Source organism: Babylonia areolata, chromosome 2 (assembly GCF_041734735.1).
Source record: "Babylonia areolata isolate BAREFJ2019XMU chromosome 2, ASM4173473v1, whole genome shotgun sequence".
Lineage (NCBI taxonomy): Eukaryota > Metazoa > Mollusca > Gastropoda > Neogastropoda > Buccinidae > Babylonia > Babylonia areolata.
The window spans coordinates 16,466,969-16,479,468 of NC_134877.1; the positions used below are offsets into that span (position 1 = coordinate 16,466,969).

General features: G+C 44.7%; 1 protein-coding gene across 1 annotated transcript in view; it reads right to left on the reverse strand.

The window, feature by feature from the left end:
* LOC143276999 (uncharacterized) overlaps nucleotides 1–12,500 on the reverse strand; it is a 140,431-nt gene that overhangs the window by 64,300 nt on the left and 63,631 nt on the right. The window contains exon 2 of the mRNA XM_076581709.1: nucleotides 4,276–4,378. Within this exon, the coding sequence (XP_076437824.1) occupies nucleotides 4,276–4,315 (40 nt within the window). The 5' untranslated portion in view covers nucleotides 4,316–4,378. The remainder of the gene's footprint in view (nucleotides 1–4,275; nucleotides 4,379–12,500) is intronic.

The window sequence follows — 12,500 nt, forward strand, 5'->3', positions numbered from 1 at the left end:
CTTTTATGAATGTTTTCCAGTTTCCTACCATTCATGACATATCATAAAGAATGAAATCGGTATTATATCGACTGCAAAGGTGAATTTACGAAGGCAGCACGGGATCATTTAGTTCGTAAGTACAATTTTGTTGATACTTTACGCAATGCACAAAGTGGATATACTCCATGCTCCGCTTATTAACGTGTAGAATATAAATATCTAAATATGTGTTAACCCGGTTCGGTGTCAATGAAAATTATCGGCGCTCTGTCCAGACAATAAATTTTGTTTCTTTGGATTTGGTCTACAATGTGAACAGGGCCATAACATCGATTCTGTATAAAGACGCTGTCGATTGCTGGACTTTGTGTCAGAAACGCTTGAAGGAGGGTTATCTCAAGAAAAGCACGTTGATCGTTATCGTTTACACTCCCATTAAATTAAGAGGCAAATCTGCCACAGAAAAAGAGACCTCCTTTCTTCTTCTCATCGCCATTTGCAAGGTGAACACACCAAAAACATAACACTTTACTTTTTGTTTTATATAAATTTGGCGACTGATCTGTGATTGTTATATATTTTTTGTCTGCTTTTTTTTTTTTTAAATTAATGCGGGTGTATTTCTTTACATCTCGCAGAACTTGTATCTATTCAGCTTCAGAAACAGTCTTTTGAGAAAACGGTTCCGACTTCCATCGCTAAGAACACACCCTTCTGCTATATTTACGGTCTTGGAAATATTTAAAACATCTGTTCCACTGCGAAGCAATTTCAGCTGCGTCTTTTCTCCTCCCTCTTCGAAAAATGTCAGACAGCATCTTCAAAATGGAATAACTAGATTGGGAAGAGAAGGGGGGGACTGGGAGGGATGTGTGGGGGTAGAGGGTGGAGGGGGTTCAAGAGGCAATCCTGGCGCCGCTCTCGCAGACATCCATCCAACAGCCAGAAACTGATAGGGAGTTTGGGAACCTCATCCTCCCCATCTCTCTTCAGCTGACAAGGGATTCGTGTGATTCTAAACTCTGTGACCGACACGGGATGCTTCTGAAAACAACTGGTCTGAGGGAATCTTCTCTGTGTACATGTCTGTCTGCATGTCTTTTCGCGCGTCAGTCTGTTTCTCAACACACACACACACACACACACACACACAAACAAACTCACAATACTCTGAAAACAAGAGAGGCAAGGCCTTCAAGACTCACTTGTGATACACTTAAAAAAAATAAAAAATCTAATCGTTAAAATGTGTTCTGTATTTGTTATTATAAAGCTTCGCGTTTAAAAAAGAAAAAGAAAAAAAAAAGTCCTAACCAGATTCGAACCCCGCGTGTTCCGGTGAAAAGAAACTGCCTTATCCATTACACTTTCGTGGCTCCTTAACTGACGTTCTAAAATTTAACATTTGAACTTACTTTTTTAAAGGGCGATAAATCAACTGCGGTATTCGCAGTGAGAACGCTGTTTAAATTATATTATTCTGGTGTATCTTGGGCATTCAAAAAATCTTTACGGGAGAAGAAAAAAAAAAATCTTTTTAATGGCTATCGCCGCAATCACACTACAACACTTAGCCGTTTTCTCTAGATCTAGATAGATGTACAAGTTTAGTTACACCCACCGGGAATGTAGTACGACACGGTCGATTCAATTTCTCTTTTCTGTTCATTCTAGTTTTATAGTTTTAAAGTTGATATGAAAATTTAGTATTTTGTTAAACTAATAACATGTAGAGCCAAGTACAAGTACTTCTAAACGTCGTAAGAAGTGAAAAGGACTTCATTTTGAGAAAAGTCAAGACTGGAAATGTTTTCGTTTCATCGTGATCAGTTCAAGGGTGTTAACTCACATGGTTTACAATTTTTAACTGTGAATTCCAACTGATTCTGTGGATATTTTTATGGCAGTTTGGGGCATAATCCAGTAAGTGATGAGGCGTTCACAAATTTTTCTCTGAATAAATATTTAACGGTCTCCTTCTCCAACTTTCCATCACATGTTATCGTGTATTGTCCATTGAATATAGGATTGAACGGGCGGGTCAACAACTTGAAACAAAATGGCGTCATTCGCGAAGAATACGAGCACGCACTTTGAATGTGTATAAATATGTGTACGCAATTGATTTTTGCCCATGACTTTCAGGGCTCAGCCAACAGATCTGTAAAGTCCACTCGTCGTATTGATTTTAGTATTTTCCGAAAAAGACCACTTGGGCGAATGAACACAGTGAAAGCCCTGTACACTGAGAGTAAAATACACCAGCTTTTTATGTACTGAGTATAATTTCAAAATGTAATGTTTAAGATGAGAAAGATCAGTTCAAAGCAAATTAAGTCCCCTAGCATTAATTACAGAGTAATTTCCCTTTTTTACTATCTGCACCAAAACGTTTGCAAAATAAATAAAACTTCCATGCTTAGCAAAAGAAGTTCCTGTTTGAACAAAAAATGATAATAATGACTCCTCTTGTTGTTGTGTCAGAATATCAGATCAAAGTGCCAAGTTTAGAGAATACAAAAAAAATATAAATATAATAGTGAATGCAGTTTGCATATAATTAGGCTTCATTTTTTGTGTGTGCCCATCCCAGAGGTGGAATATTGTTTTAAACAAGGTGACTGGAAAGAACTGAATTTTTCCTATTTTTATGCCTAATTTGGTGTCAACTGACAAAGTATTTGCAGAGAAAATATCAATGTTAAAGTTTACCACGGACACACAGACACACAAACACACACACTGACAACCGAACACTACACCGGGTTAAAACATAGACTCACTTTGTTTACACAAGTGAGTAAAAAAAATAAAAAAAAATAAAAAGACAAAAACAAACAAACAAACCAACCCAACTGCTCCTGACATGTGAATGACCCTCCTCTCCCATAGCCACCATCGCTCCTCTCAACTCCCCCCCCCCCCCCCCCGACCTTCCTCCCCTCCAATTCTCCTCATCCTCCACCTACCTCTCCACCACCACCCCACCATTCCTTCCTCTCACATCATCACATTCCAGACCCTCCCTCTAACGAACACCCCCCCCATTCATGGGTTAAGTATGGATCAGCCGCTCGATCGCTGGGCAAGACATGCTGATAGGTGGTGTGGTGAGGGTGACAGAAAGCTGGAGATAATTTCCTATTTTTAGTTTTCCTATATTCAGGGAATTATTTCAATGGCATTTTTTCCATGCATGGTTGAAGCGATTTAATTTTTTTTTTTTTTTTACTAGTAGTAGATGTTGTAACCCCCGTTTTCAGTGGTTTTCGACTCAATGCTGAGGGTTAAATGTACTTAATTACATCACAAATTCAGTCGTTACACTAATATACGTGCAGTCATCATGCCAGAAAAAAAAGAAGAAAAAAAAAAAATCTGCAGTCAGGCGTTCATTTTGTCTGCGACTATAAGGGGTGGGGGGGTGGGGGTGGGGAGAGACGAACGACATTTAGAAAGAGACAGGGACATACACCATCTTCACGCCCCCCCCCCCCCCCCTGCCCCCCCCCCCCCTCCCCACACACACCCGCGCCCACTCACCCTAACGCCTTCCCCCCAACCTACTCCAATGCCAAAAGGACACAAGGGGGCATATTAATGTCATTCACTCAGCTGGGAGAAATCGCCTTCCGGGCCTCGCAGTGCAAATCAATAATAATAATAATAATACCACAAGCCTTGATGTGAGGGGCAGGTGGGCAAGGTGGACATCTCCAAAGGATAAGGTCAAACCCAAGTCAGGGCTGGCTAGTTTCTCCTTTTTCTTTTCTTTTCTTCTTCCCTTCAGTGAGCTAAGTTCCCACGTACTGATTTAGTATGTTGCGCGCACACACACACACACAAAAGAAGAAGAAGAAGTAGAAAGAACAAAGTCGTCTAATGAGAGAGAGAGAGAGAGAGAGAGAGAGAGAGAGAGAGAGAGAGAATCTGTGTGTCTGCCCTTTAGTATCCTCCCTCTCCCCCCAAAACGTGATGTGTGTGTGTGTGTGTGTGTGTGTGTGTGTGTGTGTGTGTGTGTGTGTGTGTGTGTGTGTGTGTGTGTGTGTGTGTGTGTGTGTGTGTGTGTGTGTGTGTGTGTGTGTGTGCGCGCGCGTGTGTGTGTGTGTGTGTGTGTGAGTGCGTGCGTATGTGCTTGCGTACATGTGCGCGCGCGCGCGTGTGTATGCGTGTGCATACGTGCTTGCGTACGTGTATGAATGCGTGCATACGCGTGTATGTGAGCATGCATGCATCATGCACGCACGCGAGTGACCTGGCGGCAAAATGACCCCAACGTACCATGATACTGACCGTCATTGAGAAAGGACAGTCGGAAGCTCTCCATGGCCATCTTGGGGGTCACGATCGTCTTGGCACGTCGGCGGACCGTCCCTGTCTCACTCGAGTCCAGGTCCTGCAAAGACAGAGTTCACACACACTTTTAACTCTCTCCATACGAACGGCGAAAGAGACGACGTTAACAGCGTTTCACCCCAATTATCACCATCAAAATATTGCAAGCGGAAGGCTCTTATACTCAAGAGGTGAATGTTGACAAAGAATACCACTATTCTGACGACGGAAGCTAAAGGTTGGATCATTCAGGCACCCACTGGGCATCCGAGGGGTCTGTGTAGAGAAGAAGAGAGGACTGGCCGTACTGAGTGAGTGAAGGGCCAAACAAAAATAAGGGGCATTTTGGGGGCTGCTTAAAAAAAAAAAAAATTTAATTCAAATTTGGTTCATACACACTTTTAGGACAAAAAAAAGAGGGAATTTTCGGGGCTGCTTTTTAAATTAACTTTTATTTTTTATTCTGGTACTATTATTTAGGGACTAGAATATTAGAGGATGGACAACACACGCCGTCACACACAACAGGCTTATTTAAATAAGCAATTACCAGCTCGCTTGTACGATGTACGATGTCTAAATGCTTGTTCTCCAACACAGGCGAGAATGATTCAGTTACGTACAACAAGCAAACTAAACAAAACTCAAGTGTGTGTGTGTGTGTGTGTGTGTGTGTGTGTGTGTGTTATTTCTTTTATTATCTTTATTTTATTTTATTTTTTTTACATCGCTGCAAGTGTGTTTTCGGCAAGTCAACCAATGGGAAAGCTGATCGCTAGAGCTGATTACTGGTTCGGAAATCCAAACGTGTTTTTTTTTAACTGGTTTTGTTGTTGTTGTTGTTGGTGTTGTTGTTGTTTCTGCTGTCTGCACCTTATCTAAAATATAAAACCCGGTATTTTCACACCAGTGCATGCCATAACTTCTGGCATTAGCCCAGAACTTATGTACTGATGCCAACACGTATTCTTCCATTCGGATGCTGCCACGGCTCCAGAGAGCGAGAGAGAGAGAGAACTAGTTCTGAGAGATGAGAAATCAGAAAGACAGAGAGAGAGAGAGAGAGACAGACAGACAGACAGACAGACAACGAATATGCAACAGCCCACATGTTCCAAACCAGCACCATTCTATGACCTTCCTCTGAACCATTCACAATAATCAAATCCCACCGGTTGGGGTGGGGGAGGGGGGGGGGAACCCCACCACCACAAAAACCCCAACTATTTTTACCCCCGCTTCCCTGCTCCAACGTGACGCCCCCCCCCCCTCGTCCCCCCCTCTCCCCACCCACTAAACCACCCACTTTCCCAACAAGAACTATCTCTCCCCTCCACCTCCCATCCGCTCTTGACCTCTTGTGTCATACACAAATCCATCATGCAAGTTTACATACATGACCCAGTGACCGTAACCCCAAAGGTGGCAGAGATGTTTATAATATTACAGCTTGCTCGCCTTCTCTCTCTCTCTCTCTCCCCCCCCTACCCACCTCCAAACAAACCACTCACCCTCAAAATATCGGGTTGTACAAGCATTTGAGAAGGACGTTTAGAATGCACAGGTCGATGGTAGTTAGTAGCTCCTGTATAAATAATTAACAGCCACGGGGAAGGAAATTTGGTGAGTTTGTCGAAGCTTTCGTATTTATTAAAAAAAAAGAAAAAAAAAGACACACAGCAAGACACGGATTCATCCGAAGCATCTTGTTATAACAGCTCTTGTATGATTCAAGACACGGATTCATCCGAAGCATCTTGTTATAACAGCTCTTGTATGATTCAAGACACGGATTCATCCGAAGCATCTTGTAATAATAGCTCTGGTTTGATTAACAACAACAGCACAGGTGAATTTGAGAGAGAGAGAGATATACAACACACGCAAACCGTTTCATTTTTCCGCTCCCCCCCCCCCCCCCCGACCCCCCACGCCCCCTCCCCCGGCCTAACACCCCTCTCACTTTTTGCCCCTCCCCCTTCCTCCCTCTTGTATCTTTGCCAGCTGCCCACCACCTATAATTGTAATGTATAACGGCCATCCTTGGCCTTTGCGTGAGTTCGGAGAGGAGCGGGAAGGAGGAACGGGCAGGAGGGGGCCAGGTAAGTGCGTCAGCTGCTGAGGATTACAGGATTACAGGGTATATACAGGAAGGCGTACAAGGAGGCCAACGGCTGGCTCCTCAATACCTTCATTAATTAATGACCAGCTGCATTACAGCAGCCCTCTCTTCCACCTCTTCCCTTCCATTAGTGCCACATCATTGGGCTGAAATGGGGAATCGTCAAAGAAAAAAAGAAAGAAAGGAAAAAAAACAACACAAAAAACAAAACAAAAAACAACCCCCACCCCCAAAACACACACACACACACACACGTTCGGGTCGAACATTACAGTCTGAACTACACTTTCTCAATGACGATAGGTTTTTTTTTTTTTTAAATTAAAAAAAAAAAAATAATTTTTCTAACCATCAGGGTAGTGAATCGAAACCCACTGTGTCTTTGGCTCGGCACAGGGAGGCGGGGCCCGAATCATCTCCTTCCGCCGCTTTAATCTTACACGAACCATTCACACCTGAGGACAGTATTGAAAATCTTGAGTTCCTTTCCCCAAGGACACACAACACCACGCCAAAAACGGGGGGCCTCGAACCGTCATCACTGGTGGACGGACACTAGATCCTGAGGCCAACGCCTGATCGATTCTGCCCCGGCATCTCACAGACGATGCAGCAGAAGATTCAGACATTCTTCAACACCTGTCTGAGGCGCATCTACAAGATCCGACGGCAGGAGAAGATCCGAAACGAAGCATCTGTGGGAGCGAGCGGGACAGGAACCAGTGGCCAAGCAGATACTGCGGAGGAAGTGGGGCTGGATCGGACACACCCTCAGGAAGCCAGCGTCCAGCACCACACGCCAAGCCCTGACCTGGAACCCGCAGGGAAAGAGGAAGAGAGGCCGGCCTCGCAACAGCTGGGGGCGAGATACCGAGGCAGAGCTGAAGCAGCAAGGGACCAACTGGACTGGAATGGCCAGAACAGCCCAGAACAGAGTGCGATGGCGATGGGTCGTCGATGGCCTATGCTCCACCAGGAGCGATGGGCAAAATGAATGAAATGAATTAATCTCATTCAATGCAGCACCCTCTTAAAAACGCGCTCAGTTTCACAGACGTAAAAATACAACCAGACATACAACGTCAACCGACCTTAACGACGAATGGAAGGATGGACAGAAGGATGGATGGATGCACGGATAGCGCACAATCTCACGGACAGACAGATACACATACACGCACGGTCAAGACGGTTAGACAAGGTGCCTAAAGTGGATTGAAAAAAACATATGAATCCCATCGAAATATCTATCCATTTATTCGTTTAATCTATTTCATATTTTAAACTCACACATTTATTTACTTTGGCACACACACACACACACACACACACACACACACAATCTTCCCGCGTTACCGTTGAGTGGTACAAGAAATTGACCCCCTCAATCCTCAAAATAACCATCCACCCCTCGCTCCCGGTTTAGTAAAAAAAAGGAAAGAAGAAGGAATAAAAAAACAAACAACAAAAACCCGAACCACAAAGGGAGTCACCGTACCCCCCCCCCCCTCCCCCCCCCAACCCAGACAACCACCCACTCATCTCCCCTCCACCAACGCAACGCAACAGCTTCCGAATTCAAAGGCAAGCAGTAACACGCAAAGCAAAGCAAAGCAGGAGCCCCTATAAACCTGCAGCAGGCTCTTTGATGCAAAGTCTGGCTCCTGAGAGGAGCAGGAGGAAAGGAATGCCCAACAGCAGTCGGCACAGCCAGACAGACAGGTAATGCAGGGCCACTATCTCTCTGACATAAGTGCCTGCAAAAAAAAAAAAAAAAGTCTGGACTTCTTTTCTATTCCCTGTTGCTCCTGCAAGTAAAAAGACAGCATGCACCACACCACACCACACCACTCTACAGGCCGCCAGCCTACTTACTGTTTATCACTTCCACTTCGGTTCCAGACAAAAGTAAGAAAGAAAGAAAAAAAAAACACAGAAGAAGATAATTTCCAGTTTCCTCTCTACTCCTTGTGTTGCAGTGGCCGTACGGGATGAAGAGCTGGTGCTTGGTTGCTGTTCTTTTTGTTTTGTTTTTGGTTGGTTGGCTGGTTTTGTGTAAGTTTTCTGTAACCGAGAGGAAGAAAGAGAGGGAGGGAGAGAGAGAGAGAGAGAGAGAGATTGAGAGAGAGACAGAGAGAGAGAGGGAAAGAGACTGAGAGAGAGAGAGAGACAGAGAGACAGACAGAGAGGGCGGGAGAGAGAGAGGGTGAGAGAGTGAGACAGACAGAGAGAGAGAGGGAGAGAGAGAGAGGGGGGGGGGAGAGAGAGAGACACAGAGAGAGACAGACAGACAGACAGACCGTGAGAGACAGAGAGAGAGAGAGAGTAAGTAAATCAAACAAAATACGTAAAGGGTAACAAAACAAAATCGGATTGGAAAAAAAAGGTTTGAACAAAACAGTCGCCGGCATGCGTTCTGAACAGCTGAAAACTCTCGGTCTCTGTTTTGTATATCTCTCTACCTCCCTCGTTGTTTCTTTCTAACCCTTTCCATTTTCTTCCCTTTCCTCGAATCTCTATCTCACTCTCTCTGTCTGTGTGTGTTTCTCCCTCTCTATCTCCCTCTTTGCTTCTTCCCAACCCCCTCTCCTTTTTCCCCCCCATCCCCTTTTTTTATACACCTCTCTCTTTCTCCTCATCCTCTTTCTCACCTTCCCTCTCTCTGGTCTATATCTCTCTTTGGGAAAAAGTGCCTGCAAAAAAGTCTGGACCTCTTTTTCCTGCCTGCTATTCCAGCATGCACCACACCACACCACACCACACCACACCACTCTCTACGCGCCACCAGCTTCCTTTATCATCACACCCTGCTCGGTTCCAGACACACGCAACTAAAAGACGATGATTTCCAGTTTCCTCTCCTCTCCATGCTGTTGTTGTGTATGGAGATGGAAGTTGGTTGCTGATGTTGTTTCGTTTTTTGCCAAAAATTATTTTTGTTTCTGTTAAGAGAGAGAGAGAGAGAGAGGGAGGGAAGGAGAGGTTGAGGGAGAGAGAGAAAGAGAGAAGAGAGAGAGAGAGAGAGAGAGAGAGAGAGAGAGAGAGAGAGACTGAACACTGAACTGTTTATAATGTCATTAGCTGTGAAGCTCTAGTGACACAGTAGGTACAAATCAGATAAAAAATAAAAAAAATGGTGCAATACAAACACAATAGAACAGAAAGGCGAAACATAATCAAAGTAAACTAAACTACTAAGGGATAAGCGGCACTTTGGTACTTTGTCATTTGCTTTAAAATGTCCACGTGGCAGGCGGGTACTGTGCCTTTTCCCCCCGTCATTCGTCTCCAAGGTTTGAACAGTACACAGGAAACAAAGCACACATTATAATCCGTACATTATTTATTTAAGCATGTGACATCTACACATATCATATCAATACGAACACATAACAAAGTACATATAAAACATAAAACACATCAGAAAAATACATTGTTCCGAAACTGATCATCCAAATGTAACCCTTCCTTTTGTCTATGCCTTTGTACCCATTCATAGAACTCATACTAAGTTTATAATTGATTAATGAGTATGAGAGTCGAGAGAGAGAGAGGGAGAGAGAGAGAGAGAGAGAGAGAGAGAGAGAGAGAGAGAGAGAGAGAGGAATTTGTAAACAAATTTGTAAAGAGGTAACGAAACAAAATCCGATTGATATATATGGTCTAAAACAGTTGCTGGCATGCATTTTGAATGGTTTATTTTTTTAAATATCACTATACGCCCCCCACCCCCCTCCCACCCACCCCCACCCCCGCCCCCCACTCTCACCACTCGCTCGTTCCGATTTGTCGTCGTCCCCCTCCCTCTTTCCCTCTCTCATTCCATCTCTTCAACTCTCTCTTCGTTTTCTTACGACCACCCTCCCCCCCACAACACATACGACACATTAATCAAGACATCCTTCCTCGAAATTATGAACCCCCAGGAAAAGCTGCTACCCAGACAACACACATAGCACTATATATCAACACCACGACTAACGACATACCTGCAGACATGCCCTCCCCCCCAAAACAACCTGTACAGCTACTACTGTGTAACCTGTCTTTTTGGTGCAGTTATCCTGGCATCACCCACACGGGCGGGTTTGTGCATTGTGTCGGTGTGTATTTGCGCACGCCCGCTCGCCCGCGTGTGTGCTTGTGTGTGTGTGTGTGTGTGTGTGTGTGTGTGTGTGTGTGCTCTCTTCTGTCTGACTGACGTGTTAATGTGAAGCGCTTTGAGAGATTTCGTAAGCCATACTTCATAAATGTTTTCTTCTTCTTATCACCACTATCATCATTACGCACGGTACTATGTACTTTTTTGTGTTGCAGCATAGACACCCCCTCCCTCCACCCTCCACCACCCACCCCTACACAATGGCCACAAAAAACTCATTGGGTCTACAACAATCAAAACAACCAGCAACGACACAACCCCCTCCCTCCCCCACCCTCCCGTCCAACTTAACGACAACAACAAAGCCAACTCACCATCTTCCCGTGTCCACCTCGTAAAAACACCACCCAGACAGAACGGGAAAAAAAAAAAAAAAAAAAAAAAAATCTTGTCTGGACACCACCAGTTTGTGGGAATGTATGTATTCTGTGTGCAGGAAGCGAGCTACATTCCAGCTGAAAAGACCACCAGCATTTTTGTTTTTTTTTTGGGTTTTTTTTTTTGTGCTCGTCTTGCCTACACCATCCACACTACAAAACACTGGCCAGCACCACGACTGAAGCGCTCATAAAACTCACACTCCTTTCCCCTTGTCCCTGAAGAGTATAATCATCATATATAGAAGTATGTATGACTGTATGTCTGCAGAAGCGGGAGCTATACATTCTTTGAGAAAGAGACCACTACTACAACGTCATTTTTTTTTTGGCACAGCCTCTTCCACCACTATCCACCATCCGCACAAAGCTACAAAACTCAGACCAGCACCCCGAAACACTTAAAAACAAAACAAAAAAAACAAAAACACAAAAAAACCCCTCCATCCCCTATGTCCCCCGAGAAGTGTGGAAATATGTATGTACATAAACAGTAATGGCCACATTCCTGAGGAAGAGGAGGCCATCAACTTTTTTTTCCCCGCACGTCTTGTCCAAACCATCCACAACACTACACTACAAAACACAGACCCAGAAGGATCAACAAAGAGACCACAGAAATGGTTAAGTACATGCTCCGTACCAGCTCTTTGATATCACCACCACCTCCACCTCCACCACACTGACCGGACAGAATTAGAATTAAGGGAAAGTAAAGGCCAATCAATCAGTCAGTCAGTCTATTCAAAGAGCCTGCTAGAACTGCCTGTATAGTACTGATGAGGGGGTATCATCGGACTCGTTTAGTTCCGTTTCCGACCAGCTGTGTCAGTCAGAAGAACTCCACTTCCAGCCAAAGACAGACTGTCCTGAGCAGGGAGGGGGCAAAGAGCCTGTGTTGACCCAAGGTATATAGGCACAGGAGGGGTGGGGTGGGGGACTAAAAAGAACAGCAACACGCACACACACACCCTCCTTCCTTCAACAACTGAAAACACAACAGTCCATGTCTTCTTCTTCCATCCTGAAATTCCAGTGGTGAATGAACCCTGAAAGTAAAGGGCCCGGGCAGAGGTAGGCCCCCTATCTATATTTAGCCGCCAGGGCTGGTCCTATCGGAAATGATGGGGCAAGAGGAAGGAAGGAAGGAAGGAAAGGGGCGGTAGAAGGGAGAAGGGAGAAGAGGGGAGGGGGGGGGAGGGGGGAGATAAGGGAGGAATGCAGGTATCATCGTCTTCTTTCGTTTTCTCCTTCACAACTTGCCACTGCTATGCTAGCAGCAAGGCTACCAACCAACACACGGCTGCTAAAACGACCTGAAGGCAGTAGCCGAGCTTGTTGAAGGAGGTGTATGTACCTGGGGAGTGATGCACAGTGGTGTTTTAGATGTCTGCTGCTGCTTACACTGACTGAACCCCGTGCTAACGGCTCTATCATATGCAGCTCGTGGCTCTAACACTTTGTGTAGTTATGATGATAAGTATTCATTAATTTCTGTACAAACCGAATCGCATCACCTATG